Source organism: Macaca thibetana, chromosome 2 (assembly GCF_024542745.1).
Source record: "Macaca thibetana thibetana isolate TM-01 chromosome 2, ASM2454274v1, whole genome shotgun sequence".
Lineage (NCBI taxonomy): Eukaryota > Metazoa > Chordata > Mammalia > Primates > Cercopithecidae > Macaca > Macaca thibetana.
The window spans coordinates 29,706,797-29,726,539 of NC_065579.1; the positions used below are offsets into that span (position 1 = coordinate 29,706,797).

At 39.0% G+C, this 19,743-nt stretch overlaps 1 protein-coding gene and 1 long non-coding RNA gene across 9 annotated transcripts in view; one reads left to right on the top strand and one right to left on the bottom strand.

The window, feature by feature from the left end:
• Positions 1 to 19,743, bottom strand: part of LOC126948115 (uncharacterized) — a 246,064-nt gene that overhangs the window by 183,628 nt on the left and 42,693 nt on the right. The gene's annotated exons all lie outside the window — the stretch shown is intronic.
• SATB1 (SATB homeobox 1) overlaps positions 1 to 19,743 on the top strand; it is a 99,406-nt gene that overhangs the window by 13,037 nt on the left and 66,626 nt on the right. For 6 of the 8 annotated variants that reach the window (XM_050779536.1, XM_050779535.1, XM_050779534.1 and 3 more), the window contains 4 exons: positions 10,649 to 10,883; positions 14,539 to 14,715; positions 15,479 to 15,605; positions 16,379 to 16,502. In XM_050779536.1, coding sequence (XP_050635493.1) covers positions 10,673 to 10,883; positions 14,539 to 14,715; positions 15,479 to 15,605; positions 16,379 to 16,502 — 639 coding nt within the window. In that variant the 5' untranslated portion in view covers positions 10,649 to 10,672. Of the gene's footprint in view, positions 1 to 6,223; positions 7,992 to 10,648; positions 10,884 to 14,538; positions 14,716 to 15,478; positions 15,606 to 16,378; positions 16,503 to 19,743 lie in introns of those variants that run through there. The other 2 variants (XM_050779533.1, XM_050779539.1) reach the window with 1 other exon arrangement.

A 19,743-nucleotide genomic window follows, 5' to 3' on the forward strand; every position in this document is an offset into this window, starting at 1 on the left:
GATCCAATAGCTTCCTGACCCCACTTTTATTGCCTTTTTAGAAATGTGAAACAAGTAGCTTGCCCACACATACATTTCTCAAATTTTGGTCTACTGCTGGTTCCTACAACGGCTTTAGCTTTTCCAAGTGACTCCAGGAGTGAGTTAAAAACCACCTCAGAGATGTCCTGGCAGGCATATTTGATTCTTTATCTCCAAAACATCACCTAACCTGGTAGATGCCAAACCTGGCTGTACATCAGAATCACCTTGAGAGCTTTAAAAAACTGAATGTCTTCTCCTCATCCTCAGCCATTCTGATTTAATTGCAGTGGGGTTTAGCCTGGACATCTGGATTGTGACCCCAGTACCTGGTTTTACTTCCTAAGATTGTCAAAGAGAATCCAGAGAAATATACATATGTAAACCTTAAAGATGCTTAGAGTCTTGCAGTTTGGAGAGGCAGACATAGAGAGAGATATGAAATGTCACATTGCATTCAGGACAGGCAGTGTGATGGAGCACGGAGAAGGAAATAACTAACAGCTGGAGAAGGCTTCAGACTGAAAAGGGGAAATCAAGTCGCACGTTAAAGGAGAGAGCAGAAATGAGGTCCTCAAGTGAGAAGGGTCGGGAAGGGTACTCCACGAGCTATAGGAAAAAAATGAGGCATCTTTGTGGACTCTAGGGCAATTTCAAGAATGCTTCCTTCTTCTTACTCGATTTTGGATCTGGGTCTAGATAAAGCTACCAGTTTTGATGGCATTATTACCATTGTGCCTTGTCAAATAAGTGATCCATACTGACATCCATGGAAGGAAAGGTAGCTAATTTTTTTTTTTCTAATAAAGTTCCCAATAAAACAGTATTATTTCTGAGTAAAAGGCCCAGATATCCTGTCAGTTTCCAGAAGCCAGCTGCAATGGCTGCTCATTTTCCCTCTCCAGATCTCCTAAAACAAACATAAACATTGGTTTTTTTCCCCCTCAACTATAATGACCTTTGTCTATTAAAACTGTATCATGAATTACTACTCTGTATTTACATCTATGCCAAGTAATTAGGAAACAACTTTTGATCGCTATCAGTCTAGCTAAAACTGAAACCCAACTTCTTAGGGGAAGAAAACAAAACCAAAAAATCCTTAAACCCTATATTTAGAGTTCATTATCATCACTCCTTTAACTCCCCTGCAACATTTTGAAGCTTTTTGCCATCATTCTCTGCAGAGCATCATTATTTGTTATCTGGATGCCCTCCCAGTTCTAGTAGGTATCTACATTAATGCTTCCAAAAGAGCCATTTCTAAGGGTAGCTATGCTTATATAATGTAGGTACAGGGTTAAGGGTGGGAATGACTGTGGTTTCTAACTTCACCTATGAGATATTTAAATGTTCATGGAAAGCAGCTTTTGGAGTAAACACATTATTTAAAATGTATTACAGAACCCTTTCAAGTACAGACATGTCTAGAAAGTTCTTAAATTTGTGTTTAGCAGTATACGGGCCTCATTTCATGCAACTTTACAGATCTACAGGCTAATTCTAAAATGGAAAATTATCTTGATTCAGACGTCATTGGAATGTCTGAAAGCCATTTAGCACCTCTAAGACTCCTCGTGGCCAGGTCTTGGATTCCCTTAGTTGTCTTTTAAAGGAGTTCTCTAGGGTAAGCAGTGTCCAGTGGAACTTTCTGCAATGGGGAAGTTCTATAATCTACACTGTCCACTTAGAGTATTAGTCACATGGGGCTATTGAGCACCTGAAATGTGAATGAGGAATTAAATTATAAATGTTATTTAAATTAATTCAAATTTAAAGGATATAGCCACCTTCTTCGATGTTCCCTCTTCCTACAATCTCTATAAAAAATTGTCACTGCAATTTGTAGTGGAAATTGGTTGCAAGTGACACTGTGAGCTTTTGTTGCCATTTATTCATTTATAAAATAAATATTGCAAGGACACTGTCCAAATTCCTAGTAATATGGCAGCGAGCAAGACACCCAGTCTCTGCTCTCATAGGGCTTACAGTCTAGTAACGGAGACATTTATTAAGCCAGTAATTACCCAAATTGTTAATTAATTAAGACTGTGATGACTGTTTCAAAGGAGAGATACAAGATTCTGTGAGGGTATATAATGGGGGCCAGAACTTCTTGCATAATTACTCAGTAAGTTTAATCAGGGTTCTAATTATTAACTAGACAAGAAAAGCATGAGGCAGCTTCCTTTCCCCAAGTTCAAGGCTGGGTCAGGTTGGCTGCAGGAGGCACAGCTCTCAGAGTAGGGCAGCTAGCATGTGCCATGCCATGACCTCCAAAGAAGTGGGATCTGTTTAAGACGTAGGATCTTAATCTGATTAAGCTGTGTGCACACACATACTGCAAACTTCTGAACTTGAACAAGTAGATTTTTCCCAAACTATGCAGTTGTAATGATGTCGGTCACAGATAATATGTGAGAAGAAGGGTGCAATGTTTACAGGATATTGCATTTCTTCTCCAATATATATTTTGACAAAGTTGTTTGGGCTGCAGCCCCAGCTTTTTCCTCCCTGCTCTTTCAAATTGGTATTTGGTCCATTCAGGAAACGATGCAGAAATCTGTCCTGACATCCCAGACAGACAAAATGAGACACATGACAGCAAAACATATGGCTCAGATACACATCCTTATATGGCCAACATAGACCATATTCCCAGAAATTCATATATGGAAAACACCACCTGCAGCTAAAGCCAAAAAACAAAGAGTTGACACGACAAAAAGAGCAATATGCTACATAAATTGTGCTGCTTTAAAAGTGTAGAGATAGCCAACTGTATTTGAATTTAAAAAGATGAAAAAAAAAAGAAAAAAACCATGTCCTTAGAAAGTGTTATGGTGGTAAGCATTGCTTTGCTAACACAGCCACTGGCGGAGTTGCTATATCTTAAAAGCATTCGAATTCTAAATGTTTTTTCTGTTTATTACAAATGTATGTGCTATTCAGAACTCTGAATGTGTTTTAATGCATTCGGATATCTGCCTGCATATTTATCTTAATACATTGCCATCTGAAACATGCAGTAGTCCTTTCATTAAGTTTTTAAAAATTTTGTGTGTAGCCAGGATAATGCCTTCTCATGTGATAGAAAATTGATGCACTCTATTTTAAATGTGCATCCACATGTTAAATAGTTCATGTATTTGAATTGCAATATTTTATGTTCTTGAGGTTTTCTATTTTGATGGCCAGATTTATAACGTTTATTTTAACTTTTTTCAATACTTTCTTGCATCATAATTGCTTAATATAAGATCCCTGTGTTGATGTTTTTTCCTCCCACTGTGATAGTTTATGTTCACATATGCCTAGGAAGGTGGTATTTTCTTAATTATTGCTATGATTTGAATACTTGTCCTCTCCAAAACTCATGTTGAAATTTAATCCCCAATGTGGCAATATTGAGAGGTGGGGCCTTTAAGAGGTGTTTGGATCATGTGGGCTTTGCTCTTGTGAATGGATTAATCCATTCGTGGATTAATGGGTTAATGGATTAATGGGTTATCATGGGAGTGGGACTGGTGGCTTTGTAAGAAAAGGAAGAGAGCCCTGAGCTAGCATACTCAGGCCCCTTGCCATGTAATATCCAGTGCCACACGGGACTCTGCAGAGAACTCCCACAAGGAAGAAGGCCCTCACCAGATGAGGCCCCTCCACCTGGAATTTCTCGGCCTCCACAGTGTAAGAAATAAATTCATTTCCTTTATAAATTGCCCAATTTCAGGTATTCTGTTATAAGGAACAGAAAACAGACTAAGACAAATTTCTTTCTTTTTTTGTTCTTTATTTTTAATCTGGCTTTACACTGACCAATACTCAGTGGCTTATAATGAAATATTCTAAAGGATAGTTAATATATAGTAATTCATTTCATCAGTGATGTATACCACTAGTACATAAACCTCTATGTGCCATTTTACTTATGTCATTTCTTATAGTTAGGGAATAAAAAATGTGCTTGAGGGAAAGTTTATTGTGCTATATTGTTATTCATTATAATATAGTCAATATTAGATGCCTTTATGCTCATTTGTTCTTTTTATCATTTTCCAAGGCCATGTCAGTCCTTATTACATACTTCCATGTTTTGTGTTTATCAATAGATCTGTGACTCCTAGATAAAAGGTGCTATTCAAATTTAAGGATTGCTGTATTAATTCCCATATTATATTAGCATTGACCAGGTCATCAGGAGGGTAAGGCAATCAGATGGCATTTTGTCTTATTTATTTCTGTAAAATGATGTAATAGCATATTTACAATATTTTATTTCAGTCTATCTTAATATTGATATTTCCAGTGATCTCTATTTAGTGGTGTTTTCTCTTAGTTTAAATTTTATTTTGCCCAACAGCTTTCTCATTTCTTATACTTTAGCTAACATATCTTCCTTCAGATTTCCCCACATTTTAACTTTTAAAAATTTACTATCATTTGGGCTTTTTACTAAAAATTTGCCTTAAATTTCTTTTCCTATTTTTGATGCTGTGTTTTCTGTTTTATTTGATAGTTCATTCTTTTGCTCAAGGCTTGGGTTTGTGTGCCAAGATTCATGGTTGCCTTCCCAGATTTTGACTAACCTTTCTGGTTTGTGGGTGAAACTTGGGTGCTATTAGAGTGGTATATTTTCATTGTGTTTCTCCTAAACTTACTCTCCCCCAGGAGGTCATCATTTCCTACACTTTTCTGCTCTATCTTTTGGCTTTTCTTTAGATTTGTAATGTAAACAGTGTGCCTTCAGTGTATTGGTGGCTTTACAGAGCTTAATTTGCATGTTTCCCTCTTATCTCAGTACTTGTGCTAACTTGTTGCTTTTTTATGTGTAACAAAATATTTATCTGACTAATTTTTCTCTTTTCCCTACCAGCATATTCTGAAAAATAATTCTTATTTTTGTTGTTTAATGATTAACTGCCTTCAGGGTGCTAAAGTGCTAGAACTAAAACCTAAGCGATAAATGATGCATTTCTATTTTGGGTTAGATTATAACATTATTTTTACATGAACTATATTTAATAGATTGTCTAAATAAGACGATCGTACTTATGTGGTAATGACCATTTATCTAACTGGGTAACCTATCCTAGATTACAGCAGAAGTGTTTATTGCTACAACAGATGTATTTACCAACCCAAACTTTCCTTTTTTGCCCAGGGTAAATTATTTGAAGAATGATAGCATCTTTTCCTTTATAATAACAAGTCAGGTCTCTTTCAAGTGACCCAAATTTTGTTAAACTCGGCCACGTATTTCTTCTTCCAAAGTATTCTGTGGCTCAGAGGTGAGGGCGATTTGAACCAACGTCTGACTAGTACAGAAAGCTCTTACTCAGTTCTTTCTAATGTTGGCTCTTCATAGTTTAAGGACCACCCTCCTTAGAGGATAAACACTCGGAGCGTTTCGAGGCTCCTGGCCTTTACTGCTCTACAAATGTTTCTGCACCCTCCGCGCTTCTCCGGAGAGATCTGCCTTCCGTCTGTACCCCTCCAGCCACTTCCTGATGTCTCCCTACCTCAGTCCTCAGCGCCTGTCACCTGCGTACCCGCGCCCTTCTCCTGCGGGGCCGCTGCGTCCCCCTGTCCGCCCACCCCGCCTGTCCCTCTGCGACGCTCCAGGCGTACTCCTTTTTGTGGCTTTTGTGGCGTGTGGGTGGCTGGTTAGTTTTCTCCCCTGGCCCTCGCCCCCTCCTCCCCGTCATTTTCCTTCCCCCCGCCCCCCGTGCCCGTCCTGCCCCTCCTCCCTCCTCGCTCCCACTCACACACCTGCCCCTGCCGCCCGCGCGTCGCGCGCTCCCCTCCCCGCTCCGGCGGACGCTGCCAGGGAAGCCCCCTCTCCTCCTCCCCTTTCCTCCTCCCCTCTGCGCCCTCCCTGGCGCGTCTGGCGGCGGCCGGCGCTAGCCCTCGCGCAGCGCCCTGTTATTCTGGGTATTGTGTGTAATAAATGTCGGGCCGCCTCACTCTAATCAAGCTCATTACAAATTCTTGCGCGCCCAGGGCCGGAAATCGTGCGCTCCCCCCACCTTCCCTCACTCATTCACTAGTTACTTGTCTTTCGGCTTTTTAACTCGCCGCCCCCGCCCCCTCCCCCAATCCCGGCCCTCCAGCCCGGGTTTTAATCCCCATCCCTTTTCCGCCCGCTCCGTGCACCCTGCCCCCCCACGCCGCCTTCCTCCTCGGCTCCGCACCCCCTTCCTCCTCTCCTCCCCCCTCCTCCGCCGCCGCCGCCGCCGCCACTTTCTCGCTCGCTCCCGTTCCCCGGACGCGGCGGATGAGCCGGCCCCGCTGGGGAAGGCTCCGGGCGGCGGCGGGCGGCCGGGAGGAGGCTGCGTGCTCGGGGCTGGGGCTGCGAGCGGGGTGATTTTGTATTAAAATGAGGAGGAGGAAGAAGAGGCACCCACAGCGGCAGCGGCGGCGGCGGCGGCAGCAGCAGCAGGAGCAGCGGCGGAGAGGGCTGCAGCCCGGGCGGACGCGCGGAGCCGAGCGGGGCACGGCGGCGGCGGCGACAGCGGCCGGGATGAGTCAACTAATAATTTAATGGGGGCAGAGACGGCAGCGAGGGGGAGAGCGAGCGAGGGAGAGAGCGAGAGAAGCAGCCCCGTCCGGGGACTCGCGCTCACACTCACGCACACACACACAAACACACACACACCTCTCCCTGTGCCACCCAGCAACACCCGGCCTCGTCACAACAACAACAGCCGCGGCCGCCCTCTAGCCTGCCTGGGGGCCCAGCCGAAAGCCAGGGCGACTCCAGAGGACGCTGCCCGCCCCCCTCTTTCATTTCAGGAAACTCCTGATCAGTTTTGTTGGGGTTTCTGGGTTTCTTCCCCCCCCAAGTCCTAGTGCCATTGTGGTGCTCGTTGTTTACCTCGGACTCTGGACGAGTGAGAGCTTGGCGACTTTTTGGGGGGAGGGGGCGGGGAGTTTGTCGCTGCCTAGGCGGTGGAGGTGGCTGGGGGTGCCTTCTGATCTTTCTCCTCCTCCCCCTCCCCCCGAACCTCTTCTTTCCTCACTTGCTGGGATCCCAGACGCTCACAGCCCCGCGTCAATGGGCAGGGAGAGGGTCCTTGGGGCTGTTGTCAGCGAGGGCAGAATCAAAAGTGGCATTTTAGTGCCTTTCCGGGGCTTTTCTCGCGACCCTCTGCCCCCCACCCTCGCTGTCCCCCGCTAGATGCCCTCGTTGGGGGTGCGAGGCTGTGGGGAAAAGTTTAAGGTTTGTTAATATTAGTCACGATTGTTGGGGAGGGGGGTGGGGGTGATTGGAAGGGAGGCAAGGTGGCCTTCCCAGTGCGCGTTCTTCGGGTTTGTTGGAGAATAATATTGCAAGTGACAGCCAGAAGTAGACTTTCAGTCCTCACACCGAAGAACCCGAGCGAGCAGGAGGGAGTGAGAGACGCGAAGGGCCTTTTTTTTTTCCTTTTTGGAGACGTTGTCCGCAGTGATTTTTTTTTTTTTTTTTTTTTTTTTTAGGGGAATCCTCAGTCACCACCTCGTTTCCCCAGCACCATCATAGTGTACAGCTCATAACGGGTTTTGCTTTGTTTTTACGATTTCCCCCCAACGAATCACTTGTCAGATCAATTTTATCTTCTTCCTCCTCCCTGCTTCCCACTCTCCCCTCCTCCCCATCGCAAACCCCGTTCTCTGAGGTTAGACATTTTACAAACGCATATATGTTGGTTTTCGAATTGTGATTTTTTTTTTTTAACCCCCTTCTCATGGCTACTCTTCTAGACGTTTATTTCTGCCCTTCCCCCGCTTAGGGGGGCGGGGGTAGGGGAAAGGAAAAATAATACAATTTCAGGGGAAGTCGCCTTCAGGTCTGCTGCTTTTTTTTTTTTTTTTTTTAATTAAAAAAAAAAAGGACATAGAAAACATCAGTCTTGAACTTCTCTTCAAGAACCCGGTCTGCAAAGGAAATCTCCTTTGTTTTTGTTATTTATATGCTGTCAAGTTTTGAAGTGGTGAGTTTCAGGTCGGTTTTGCTAATTTCACTCAGTAAAACTGCAGTGTTTCTGTTTCTAGATAGTACTTTGCTTCTTTGTCTCTTTAAAAGGTCACAGTGAAAGCTTGGCCTGGATCGTGCCGGCCATATGGAATGGATAAGGGCACAATCTTAAAATGTGATTATGGGGTTGTGTGGGGACGAAGGAGGCGATCCAGCTAGAAACTCATTGAAAAGGATCTCACTTTGCCAAAAAAATCGGTTCTTAAAAAACTATAATTTCGTGCTTTTCTTTCTTTTTAAAGGAAATAATTGTTAGAGTTCACTGTTTTATTAAGTAATTATCATATATGGTCTTAGTTTATGGGCAGATAAATGGGATTTTCAGAAAGTAGCTTGCTTTCTGTGTGGCAACCAGACATTACACTAAAATGGGTTGTAACGTGTGTAACTCAAACTCTTCAGCCTGGCATCTGTTGAGACCATAGTTAGTTCCTGCTGCTGTCATCCAGGCAGGCCTGTTGGAGATTGCTCTTTTCAATTCCAAACTGTGGTTTGGTGAACTTTAGCCCGAGCATAGAGTTTAAATGAGTAAATTGGGTGTTTTATGTGCATTTAATTTTGGTTTGTAATGTGAAGCTTTTTACACCATGACTTAGTGTTTAATAGATGCTTATAGGTGGGTATTCAAAGGACAGTTTTTCATGACCTATATGATACTTTGATTGTCAATACATTAACTAAATTATAACATATCACTTTCATTTGCTGTACGGTTTATAGTGTTGTTAAGCTTCATGATTACTTAATATGTTTTATAGCATTAACTTTGATGCTGTTGTCTACACCCCCTCCCTTTTTTTCCTCTTAAATTGCCCCAAGGGCTAAACATTTTTCTTTTCAAATCATATGTTTTAAAATTCATCTTCTGCTCTATAGGATGAGGCAACCAATTTCAGAAAAAGCAGCTCTGTATTATCCACATGAAACATTATAAAGAGTGTTTTGAATAAGTTAATAATCATTGCTTTCTAATTTTGGCTTTAGACTGCAGTTTAATATAATGGAAAAGAGTAATCTTGATAAAAAGTGGTTTAAAAAGGCACATTTATTGTTAATGAACCTCATAACCAAAAACAGATGGGACCTCGATCAACGGTAAACCTTTAGTTCTCAGTGTGCCACTCTGGAGTACAAAGATAAATAGCCGTTAATTTTTCTCAAACTTTATAGTTCTTCAATTGGCATTCTTAAGGTTGCTTTTAAACTTCCAGATTAACATTACTGCCCCCCTTTTCTTGATTATATGGTAAGAAGTAGGCTATGGTTAAACAGAAGAAAAAAATGTTTACAGAAAAGCCATGCTAACACAAACTGGCTTTCAGCAAATCCAGATTTAAATAGCTTCAGTGTAACAATTTACAACAAAAACAAGCCATGTCAAATTACTAGACAGCTAGGAAAAATGGTAATTATTCTCTCTGGTTTTCCTAAATATGATGCCTTATTTTCATAAGCTCAATATTTCAAATACCATCAAAGTTCATAAAATAATTCTACTTACCTGTTCTTATCAATTCTAATTAAAACTATGCTTTAAAAATGACTTTTATATTATCTAATCACTTTACTATAAATGATGTGAAAATTGATGTCTAGTATATAACTGAAAATAATTATCTGTTAATTTTTTTGAAGTTAATTACAATGTTAACGCCATTGCATGCTGAGGTTGTTTCTGAATACTGGATATTTTGTTTTACCAGTGTCATCAAGGTTTTTTGTGTGTGTGTGTGTGTGTTTTAATTGAGCTTGGCACTTCAACCTAATGTGTATATCAAAGTGTATTCTAAATTTTTAAAAAATATTTATTGTTAACAGCCCTCTATTGCTAATGGACACCTAAATACTACAAAACACATGAGTTTTAATGCATCAGTACATTGGATATTTGAAAACCCTTCACTTCTTCCTGTTTCCTTAGGGGTAAACTGATCCAATCACATGTTTGACCCAAGACTTGACTAGATCTGTCACATAACTCTTGAAACTTTGATAGTGGAAAACTTTTTCTGTGCATTAACTTATAAAAGCCAGTGGGGAGTTTAAAAAACAGTTAGATGTTTGTTACCTTCTTTTGAGATTGTGTATGATTTTTCTCAGAATTTATATCCATATACATATAAAACATATATGTATATGTATATTACATGTACATACACATATAAACATATACATTAGATTTCTAATATTTTGAACTGTGATCATCTTTCCATCCTTTATTAAAGTGTTTCTGCTGATTTTGTAATGAGTTTCTAATTGTTAAAAATTGGGACTACATAAATAAAATTTGCTGTTTTCTTTTTAGCTATACTTGTGATAATTCTTGTTCTAAAAGTAAGCCCATTTCTCCCCACTTAGTTTTTTTTATAGGCCAATTGCCTTTTTATTCGTGTGTATTGGTACAGTTTCCACAGATCATTTTGTTAATTTAAATAAGAATGTAAGGCTATTATCTAGAAATATAGTAACATCTGTATCATATCTAGATAGGCCATTTTACCAATACATTATATTTGTGGAGAGATATCTAGAGCTAAAACATTTACATAGGACACATATATACACGTAGGTCCCCACCCAATTATAACATGTCTTCTTTTTAAATTCTGGCAGGTGATCTTTAGACAGTGACTGAGTATGGATCATTTGAACGAGGCAACTCAGGGGAAAGAACATTCAGAAATGTCTAACAATGTGAGTGATCCGAAGGGTCCACCAGCCAAGATTGCCCGCCTGGAGCAGAACGGGAGCCCGCTAGGAAGAGGAAGGCTTGGGAGTACAGGTGCAAAAATGCAGGGAGTGCCTTTAAAACACTCGGGCCATCTGATGAAAACCAACCTTAGGAAAGGTAAATACTTTCAAGCCAAATCCTGGAAAGCTGAAAGCCCTATTGTCTACACAAGGCCACACTGGGGGGAGGTGGGGTGGGGAGGAGTGGCAGAACATGGTTTGTATACCCTGCCTTTATTCTCTTTATGATCTTAAATTAGTTACATTCTGGGTCCTTAGTATCAATCATGTTGGAAAGTATAGGCTCCATGCTTGGATGGAGCGTTTTACTATAGACTGGAATCATTGAACATTTTGGATAATAAGGACTGAATTAAATATAATGGTTTTAGTTTACGCAAGGGTCCATTCAAAAGGTGTTACAGTAGAGGATCGTAGGTGGCTGTTGCTTTAAACTAACCTGATTAAGAATAAAACACTTAGGTGGTTTGAGAGCTACTCCAGCTTCTTCCTAAGATTTTTAGTTGTAAGGCAGTTTCAGAGATCTTGGAAATCTTATGTAGACGTTTGGTAATGTTATTTTTTGTGGCTTATTTTCTTAAGAGCAAATTCATTAGCAGTAAAAATTCTGATGATCCTGGTTTTTAATTTTTGTTTTAATTGGGTATTTTTGATGAAGAAAGAACAAATTTAGGAAAGTTTATAAGGGGAAGATGTGTAACTGTGTGACTCTTTTCTACCAGTATTAAATTGATGCAGTTTAACAACTTTGACTGTGTTTAACAGTGTTGTTCCTGTAAAGCAGTGCCTACCCTGGGTGTAATGCATGTGCCTCATAAGGAGCTTCATTTTGTGTCTGAGTAACATGTGTAGGAATCAGATTTTCCTTATATTTGCTAAGCAATGGATAAAAATGCTATATTTTAGCAACCAAGAATATTAAGTAGATAAAGTTAGAAGGCAGAGGAATTTCATTGTGTTTGATGCATAACATTTATCATACAATCATTTATTTTTTCCTTGGTTTGGCGAAAACAAAGAATATATTGATCCTGAAATGAACAGACACAGCAGTCCGTATTGTTAGATCTTTATCTATTAAAAATGGAAAAACAGCACTTCAGCAAATTCTTTGGCCTCTACTCATGATTACCCTATTTATTGATTGTTTGCCAAGAATGTATGCATCTTAAGAAAGCCAGGGTAAGAGCATTAAAAATATAATTTATTACGGCTTTTCAAACAGAGTGCATTAATATTGTACTGTGAAGCACTGGGGCTCTATAAAAAAGACTTTCTGACGCCTGCAAACATGTAAGTTCCATAAATTCCTAAATAGGAGATTTCAGCTGTCTCTGGTATTATGTGATATTTGCACAGCAAACTTTAATGCCAGGACAGTTTTAGACAAGGATTCTACAGACTTCACTGCTCCTTATGGCAGACGTGCTGTTTACACAGGCTCATAAACCTTCAGCAAAAGCTTCTAAGACTGCCTTCAGGTTTAAATCATGTGGTATTTTTAGCATTCAGCAGTGACCAGTGCTCTCCCCTTTAAATGCTGGAAGGTTATGAAGTTGCTGTAGTTGGAACTCTCGCCAAACACTAGCACGAATAATCAGACAGTTCAGAAAAGGCTTGTGTTCAGCATTACTCCCGGGAACGGGAGGGTAACCGCAACAGTTTGCTAGAAGGTCTGTAATTAGATGGTACTATTGTCACTTTATAGCCATCTTTATTATTTTAGGGTACCTCTAAACATGATCAATAAAATCCACAATAAATCCAATATATTTCAATAGTTTGAAAACCCCACAGTTGTTTTATAGATCTAAGGAAAAGCGTATTGTAGAATACATCTGTTTCATCCTACAAAAGGAAAATTCAATGTGTATGTTTTTGTTGTACTTACCCAACTCTTTGAAGATATCAGGACAGGAGGAGGAAGAACTGAAAGTACAGTAAATTCACTTCCTGCTCAAATGCTTTTTTGTTTTGTTTTGTTTTGTTTTGCTTTGGATGTATTCTTAAAATGCAATTTAATTGTAGGAGGGTCTCAGATACTCCAAATAACAAAATTGCTAAAGTCTTTTTGTGGGTTTTTATTAACATTTTCATCTTATTTTTCATGTGGATGGTTTCTATCTGACAGGTGCTAGATGAAAATTATGGCTGAGATGAGAAAACACTACTAAGAAAAAGGGATTGAATGCTTTTATTTGTTTAGGCGATTTTGCCAAAATACCTTCAAGCCAAGGAAGGAATCACCAGTTTGCATATTGCTATTTTTGCTGTGGTCTCCCCAAGTTGTCTTCTGATCCCTGACGGGTTCTCTCTCTGGTATAAAACAGCTGAATGAATGACAAAAATATTGGCAAGCTCTGCGGCTTGTTTTTCATGCCTAGCCTGTTGGTACCTCCGAATGAGTTTGTGAGTTTTTCTAAGTAAACCTAAAGGGGTTTATTTGTCAGACCTAGAATCTCTTGTGAACAGTTCGCTAAAGCTTTGGTGAAGACTCACATGTAGAAGGATATAGCTGTTTGATTGCCGGCTTTTGTTCAGCAGAAACAAGCAAATAGAGAATCTTTGAAGGGCCTCTCTGGTGTCAGTAGGAAATCTTGATTTTTTTAGCTACGGTTGGTGTGCACTAAGACATCTTCAGAAGTTGGTATGATTCTGTGAGTCCAGAGGACAGAGCTTATAGAGGCATTAGTATTGTAGGACTAATTGTGGATCCTGGGTGCCCTGTTAAAGTAACCCTTGTCATCATTTATGCTAAAGATGATACCCTTCTGGCAGTTTGCCACAGTACAATTCAGATGCATCTGCTTTTAACCCTTTTCCGTTGTCACTGGAAGTCTGACAGTGCGCTGCATAAACACCTTGAGTACCACAGCATTCCGTAATACCAATTTCTAGAAGCAGTGTCTTTCTAATAGTGGTGTGGCCTGTGCTTGTTAATCATCTGGCTACTGAGTTACTATATTGGATTAAAATATATAAAGAGAGAGCACACCAAATCTATGCAGATTCCTTTTTCCTAGTATGTCCTGATAAGGTCAGTTTCCTTTTCTCTCTCTCATTTTTACCTTATTTGCTATAACAAAGCTTGTTGATTTTAAAGACTTATGGGTACTGTGCTATCTTTTTAGGTAGGTTAAATGAGTATACATAAAGCAAATGTTATTTGTCTAGATTATGCACATATTGAAATTCTGTATTATGATGACCGGTTTGGTTAAGTACTTTTTGTGGAACCAGTTAGAGTTAATATCTAAAAAAGGAAGAAAATGAAAATTTCTTGGTCGAAGATAATTTGTTTGGACACAAGCAGGAAAAGTTTATTATTAGCAAAATCATGTAGGCAGTAGAAAGGTGGGTTCTTCTGAAGATAAACAGTGAGTTGTGTTTGCATACTGTATACTACTCATAGCAAATTAAGGAAGACACATTTTTCTTTCGTCACCATTATTATTTGATCAGAAAGGTAATTCTGCATTCATTGCTTTTGGAAAATGCACTGTTAATTTAGAGCACAACTTACCTTAGGACCAAGTTCACATTCTACTTCAATATTTCTGTTACAACTTTAAATAATATGAGAATGTATATATTTGTGTGCATGTGCCTGTAGTTCTGTACCCAGTCTGCCTTGGAAGCACAGTGAATCTCTTGTGATTATTTATTTTCATAGCTAATTTTTCCTCCCCCCACCAAGCTGTATTTCTGAAGACTGTTGGTTTTCCATCCCTCTTTCTTCATCTTTTTGATAGGAACCATGCTGCCAGTTTTCTGTGTGGTGGAACATTATGAAAACGCCATTGAATATGATTGCAAGGAGGAGCATGCAGAATTTGTGCTGGTGAGAAAGGATATGCTTTTCAACCAGCTGATCGAAATGGCATTGCTGTCTCTAGGTTATTCACATAGCTCTGCTGCCCAGGCCAAAGGTAAATAATGTGTACGTGGGGTTGGAAAAATTGCTTGGCATTCTTTGTTTACCTTGCAGAGAAAGCACTGAATATTTTTATTCAAAGAACTGTAGCCTGTGTATTACATTGGTTCCTTTTAGGCTGTGGCTTTAAAAAATTGGCTTAATTCAGTTTAGTTTAGTTAACACACATTTTGCTCATGTGGAATGTCGAGGTAGATTTTTTTTTTAAATTACTTCAGCTGAATCATTAGTATGCTTATTGACCTTAATAATCTGCTCCACTGAGGACCCACAAGGAAGTGAGGAGCGTATTTGAGCAGATGGACTGTTGAGAGTCAATTTGCATTTATGACTGAATATCTAGTTCTGTTTCTTTTATTCTGTTTCTGATGGTTTTATGGGCTGTAAAGTATTTTTCAATGCTGATTCCCACTGCAATAGAGAATCTTATCTAAATCGTAAAGCCATTTAGAACTGGTTCAGCTATGTCTTATTAGAACTTCCTGTAAGTTAGGAAAATGTGGCCTTATGCATAGGTTTTATTGATGGGGTTTTATTTCCAAAATAATAAACAACCCTACAGTCATTTACATAATTTTACAATTTGGAAAGCTAAGCTGTGAATATTTTCATTGACCTGCCTTTTAGAGGGAAGGGAATCATTCAGACAGAAATAACGGTATTGCTTGTGGTAGGGGTAGTAGGAAAGAACACCCTTCTACTAGATATATTATTTGAGGGTAAAATATTTAGTGACATATCCTCTTTATCTGAAATAGGGCTAATCCAGGTTGGAAAGTGGAATCCAGTTCCGCTGTCTTACGTGACAGATGCCCCTGATGCTACAGTAGCAGATATGCTTCAAGATGTGTATCATGTGGTCACATTGAAAATTCAGTTACACAGGTGAGTCAAGACAGCAAATCTAGGGTGAAACCTTCTTCTTACCTGATCTTTTGAAATGAAGCATCTCTCTCTGGTCAACCTTCAATTTTTTTTTTTTACTCCGTGTTTCAGAAAGGTTAATACAGATCGATTCGATTTTGTTACCCTATCCTTCTGCCTTTTTTCCTAACTTCAATGTATAATTTAAAAGCAACCCCCCCAAACACACACACAAAATGTGTGGGTTTGTGCAGGTTATCAAAAGAGAAGACTTTTTACGTTTAGTCAATTAAATAATGCATTACAAGAAGGCATTTTACATAAAGTTTACTTAAGAAAAAAATATTTTTGCATATCATGAACAGTGCCATCTGTGTACATTTTGTGAAAGACTGTCTTATTCACTATTACCACAATCTTATTTATTTATTTTTTTATGATTTTAATTCGTATGTACAGAGTAATGAAAGGAAATCGGTTAATACGTTAAAGCTTTTCACGATGGCTCAGGAGAAAGCAGTACACCTTAAATTGTCTTCCCAAGCGCATCAGAGCAGGAAGGTAGAAGTAACATGAAAAAATAGCCACCACAGGCAGCTGATGTATAATTCATGCATCGATACAGCAGATGTGTTGTATAAAGTAATTAACTAATCGGAACAATCAGGAGACCGAGAGCAATCTCCAGATGCATCTGTTTGATGCGCAAAATGAAATCTGTCTGTCTTAAAGGAATGTTCTGCAGCGGGATGCAATCTTGTAATAATCCCCTTTCTAATCTATGTCTCAAATAGTTGCCCCAAACTAGAAGACTTGCCTCCCGAACAATGGTCGCACACCACAGTGAGGAATGCTCTGAAGGACTTACTGAAAGATATGAATCAGAGTTCGTTGGCCAAGGAGTGCCCCCTTTCACAGGTACTTAGCATAGCATGTAATAAATAATAAGACATCATGGGCAACCCTGATTTGAGGTTTGATGGAGCTCCCTGGTTTAAAGCAACTGGTATCTGAAGCAAGAATCTGCCAAAAATGTAAAGTGACTTGACCACTGGTGACCTTTTAAAATATGCCTGATTTGTTGTGAACAGAGCCTATACGCTTTTTCTCCCTTGGGGAAAAGAGCCAAAGGACTGTTTACAGGAAAAACAGTTCAGTGGAAGACTCCGCTGGCTAATTTTTAGATTTGTCTTCTGAGTGCTATGAGCATGATGGCTACATTCTCCTGAATGCCCTTATTGAAGAAAGAGTCAAGGTGGTACTAATCCCACAAAGCTTTGGTGAGAGGGAATGGCAGTGGCAGTGTGAATGCGTAAAACTTCACCGTGCTATCTGAATAAAACAACAGTACAATTCTTGGATATTCATTACCAAAAAATTAAAAGTATTTTAGTACAAATAATTATGAAAATAATTACCCTTAACTAAAGGTTGAATAGTGGTTAATTCATTAGGATTTTGTGACCAGTTTTGTGGCTTTGGTTTACTACTTTTCTGTTTTTTTTTCAGTGGAATTTTCTTTTTTCCCTCTGAGATACCTGTCATACCATCAGGGATATTTGAAATGAAATAAAGATTTTTAAATTATTTTCCTTGATTTCTTTGTTTAGAATAAATTTGGTGGAGGGCAGCTAAAACTCTAGATAGAGACTGCCTACCTGCTTATAGACAGAAAGTCAAACATCATTTTTGATGAAACTCAGCTGATTTCAAATAAAAAAAAAAAGGATGCCATGAATCTACTCTTAAAGGGCTGCTTAAAATGGGTTTGGGTACTGAGGGGATGACTGTAACACATGTAAATATATAATATGTTACAGTCATCCCCTCAGTACCCAAACCCATTTTAAGGCCATTCCATGATACAGTATTATTAAAATGTTGGTCCAACTAGATTTTTACCAAATTTTTAATGTTTTCTTTTAATTTGAGTTTTAATTCTGAATATTAGTCTCAGCCATTTGAACTTGAACTGTATGACGCTGCTGTAAACATTTCTGCAATTGAGAGCTCTCAAAGTGTATTTCTGCTATATTCTGAGTAGCAGATATTCTCAAAATGTATTTCTAATATGAGGCTCATGAAGATTATTGGGTACCTTTGAAGGGAATCTTGTAGGCTTTGTGCTTCTGTTTCATAGAAACTCCATGCATTTCAGATTTGCTAAGTTACATTCCAACATTTTTACTTTGATATTTGCTACAAATTTTAGGAATGAAGCAAATGAATTAAGTTTATATTTAATAGCTTTCTATATTCTTCTACAATAAGCTATAGCCACAGTTTATATATTCTCTGTATTGCTAAGTGTCCATTTCTTGCAATTCAGAGAAAACTCTTTTTTGTCATTTCAGTTACACCTTCAGCTGATCTCCTATCTTCCCTCTCTCACCCTTGGAATAGAGAGGATAGGAATTTATAACCATCAAATAAAAATAATTTAAATTAATTAAACACAATTAAATCAATAGGATGATAGAATAAAGGGGTGACTCTTACTTCTGGGACTTTGTTTTGCAGACAACTCCAGATAACATGTTACATGGTTGCTAACATTTGAAAATTTGAGATGATCTAGAAATAAACTTGTTAAAAACTCAGTTAAAACATAATATAAACACCCAGTAGTGGAATCGCGTGTGTCTTTATGTTACTAAATGTCCCATTGATCGTGGAAGCATATTCAGACGAAGACTTAAGGCATTTACTATGAGCTGAAGAAGAGGATGTCGGTAGAGATATTTATTGATACAGTCAGTGAGAACTAATTGTTAAATGACATCAACATTCAGCCAATAAACTCCACCTCGCTATAACTTATAAATAGAATTGTGAATTTACTTAATGTTATCATAGAAAATGAATTGCATACAGACAATTATAACATTAAGTAGAATGACAAAATGTAATTCAGGACTTGGTTTTGGAGTCATACATTGATGAATTTCTGTAGAGAGAGGTTTGCAGATACATGGCCTCCTGTGGCTGGATACCTCACTGTAATCATTAAGTGATGGAACTAGGCTACAATTTCAACATCAATTATAATTACAGTATTCTTTTCTTTAAAAAAACTTCTAAAAATTATGCATAGTTTAGCAGTGAAAGCAAATATTTGAAATTAATTTAATATTTAACAGTATGAAAAAATGCAAATTGTTCTCTAAATGAGGGAGTTATTTTATATTTTGCTGAACATCTTCTCTTTTTCTATGAATCTGATACTCCAGTCAGAATGTTTTCAATATAAACTGTATTCTTTGTGCTTCTTTATTATGTTTTTCTGTCTAGAGTTATTAAGATGAGAGATGCAAGTTCCCTAAAGCCTATGTCCAAAGTATATGCCGAGTTTGACAAAACTACTCTTTTTCCTATGGTTAAGATTTGGTGATGAAGATGGTCATGGTGAAAAAAGCCTAGCAAATAAATATGGCCTCAGTCTTGTGCAAAATGGGACCTAACACCAAGAAATGCCAAGTGTTAAGCCCTTTCTTCCCCTATAGAGTGTTGATTCATTCATGCGAGAGAACCTTTAGCGTGCAATTCAGCATACACATTTTACTGTACAGTAAGGGTTTTATTTTGTTGAATATGATAAAGTACTCCAGTAGCAAGTATGGCTACAGGGTCCCTAAATATTATGGTTAGTAGAAAGTTCACCCTGTGGGCAGGTAAATTCCTTTTATAGAGCAGGGGCTAGGAGGAGTGGAACTGGGGAGCCACCAGGATTTTGCCTGGGGTGTTGAATAAGCCCTACCTCCTGTGCTCTTAGGACGATTGTCTAATACTTGGTAAGCAAATGTCCATTTGAACTTGGATTCTTAGAACCAGAAGGGATTATCCTTCCTAGGCTCCTCCCTTTGACAGTTGAAGGAGCCAGTGTCCCTGGAGATTAAAATCACGGTGCCGGTTAATGACTAACACAAGTCCTGACTTGCTAAGCCTATGTCCTTGCCTGTGATAAATTTTAAAGTGCTGATTTAGCTACTTGGGAGGCCGAGGCAGGAGAATCACTTGAACCCAGGAGGCGGAGGTTGCAGTGAGCCAAGATCGCACCACTGCACTCTAGTCTGGTGACAGAGTAAGACTCCATCTCAAAAAAAAAAAAGAGGAATATTTACATTTGGGTACAATAATGTTTTCTTTGCTAATATTCATA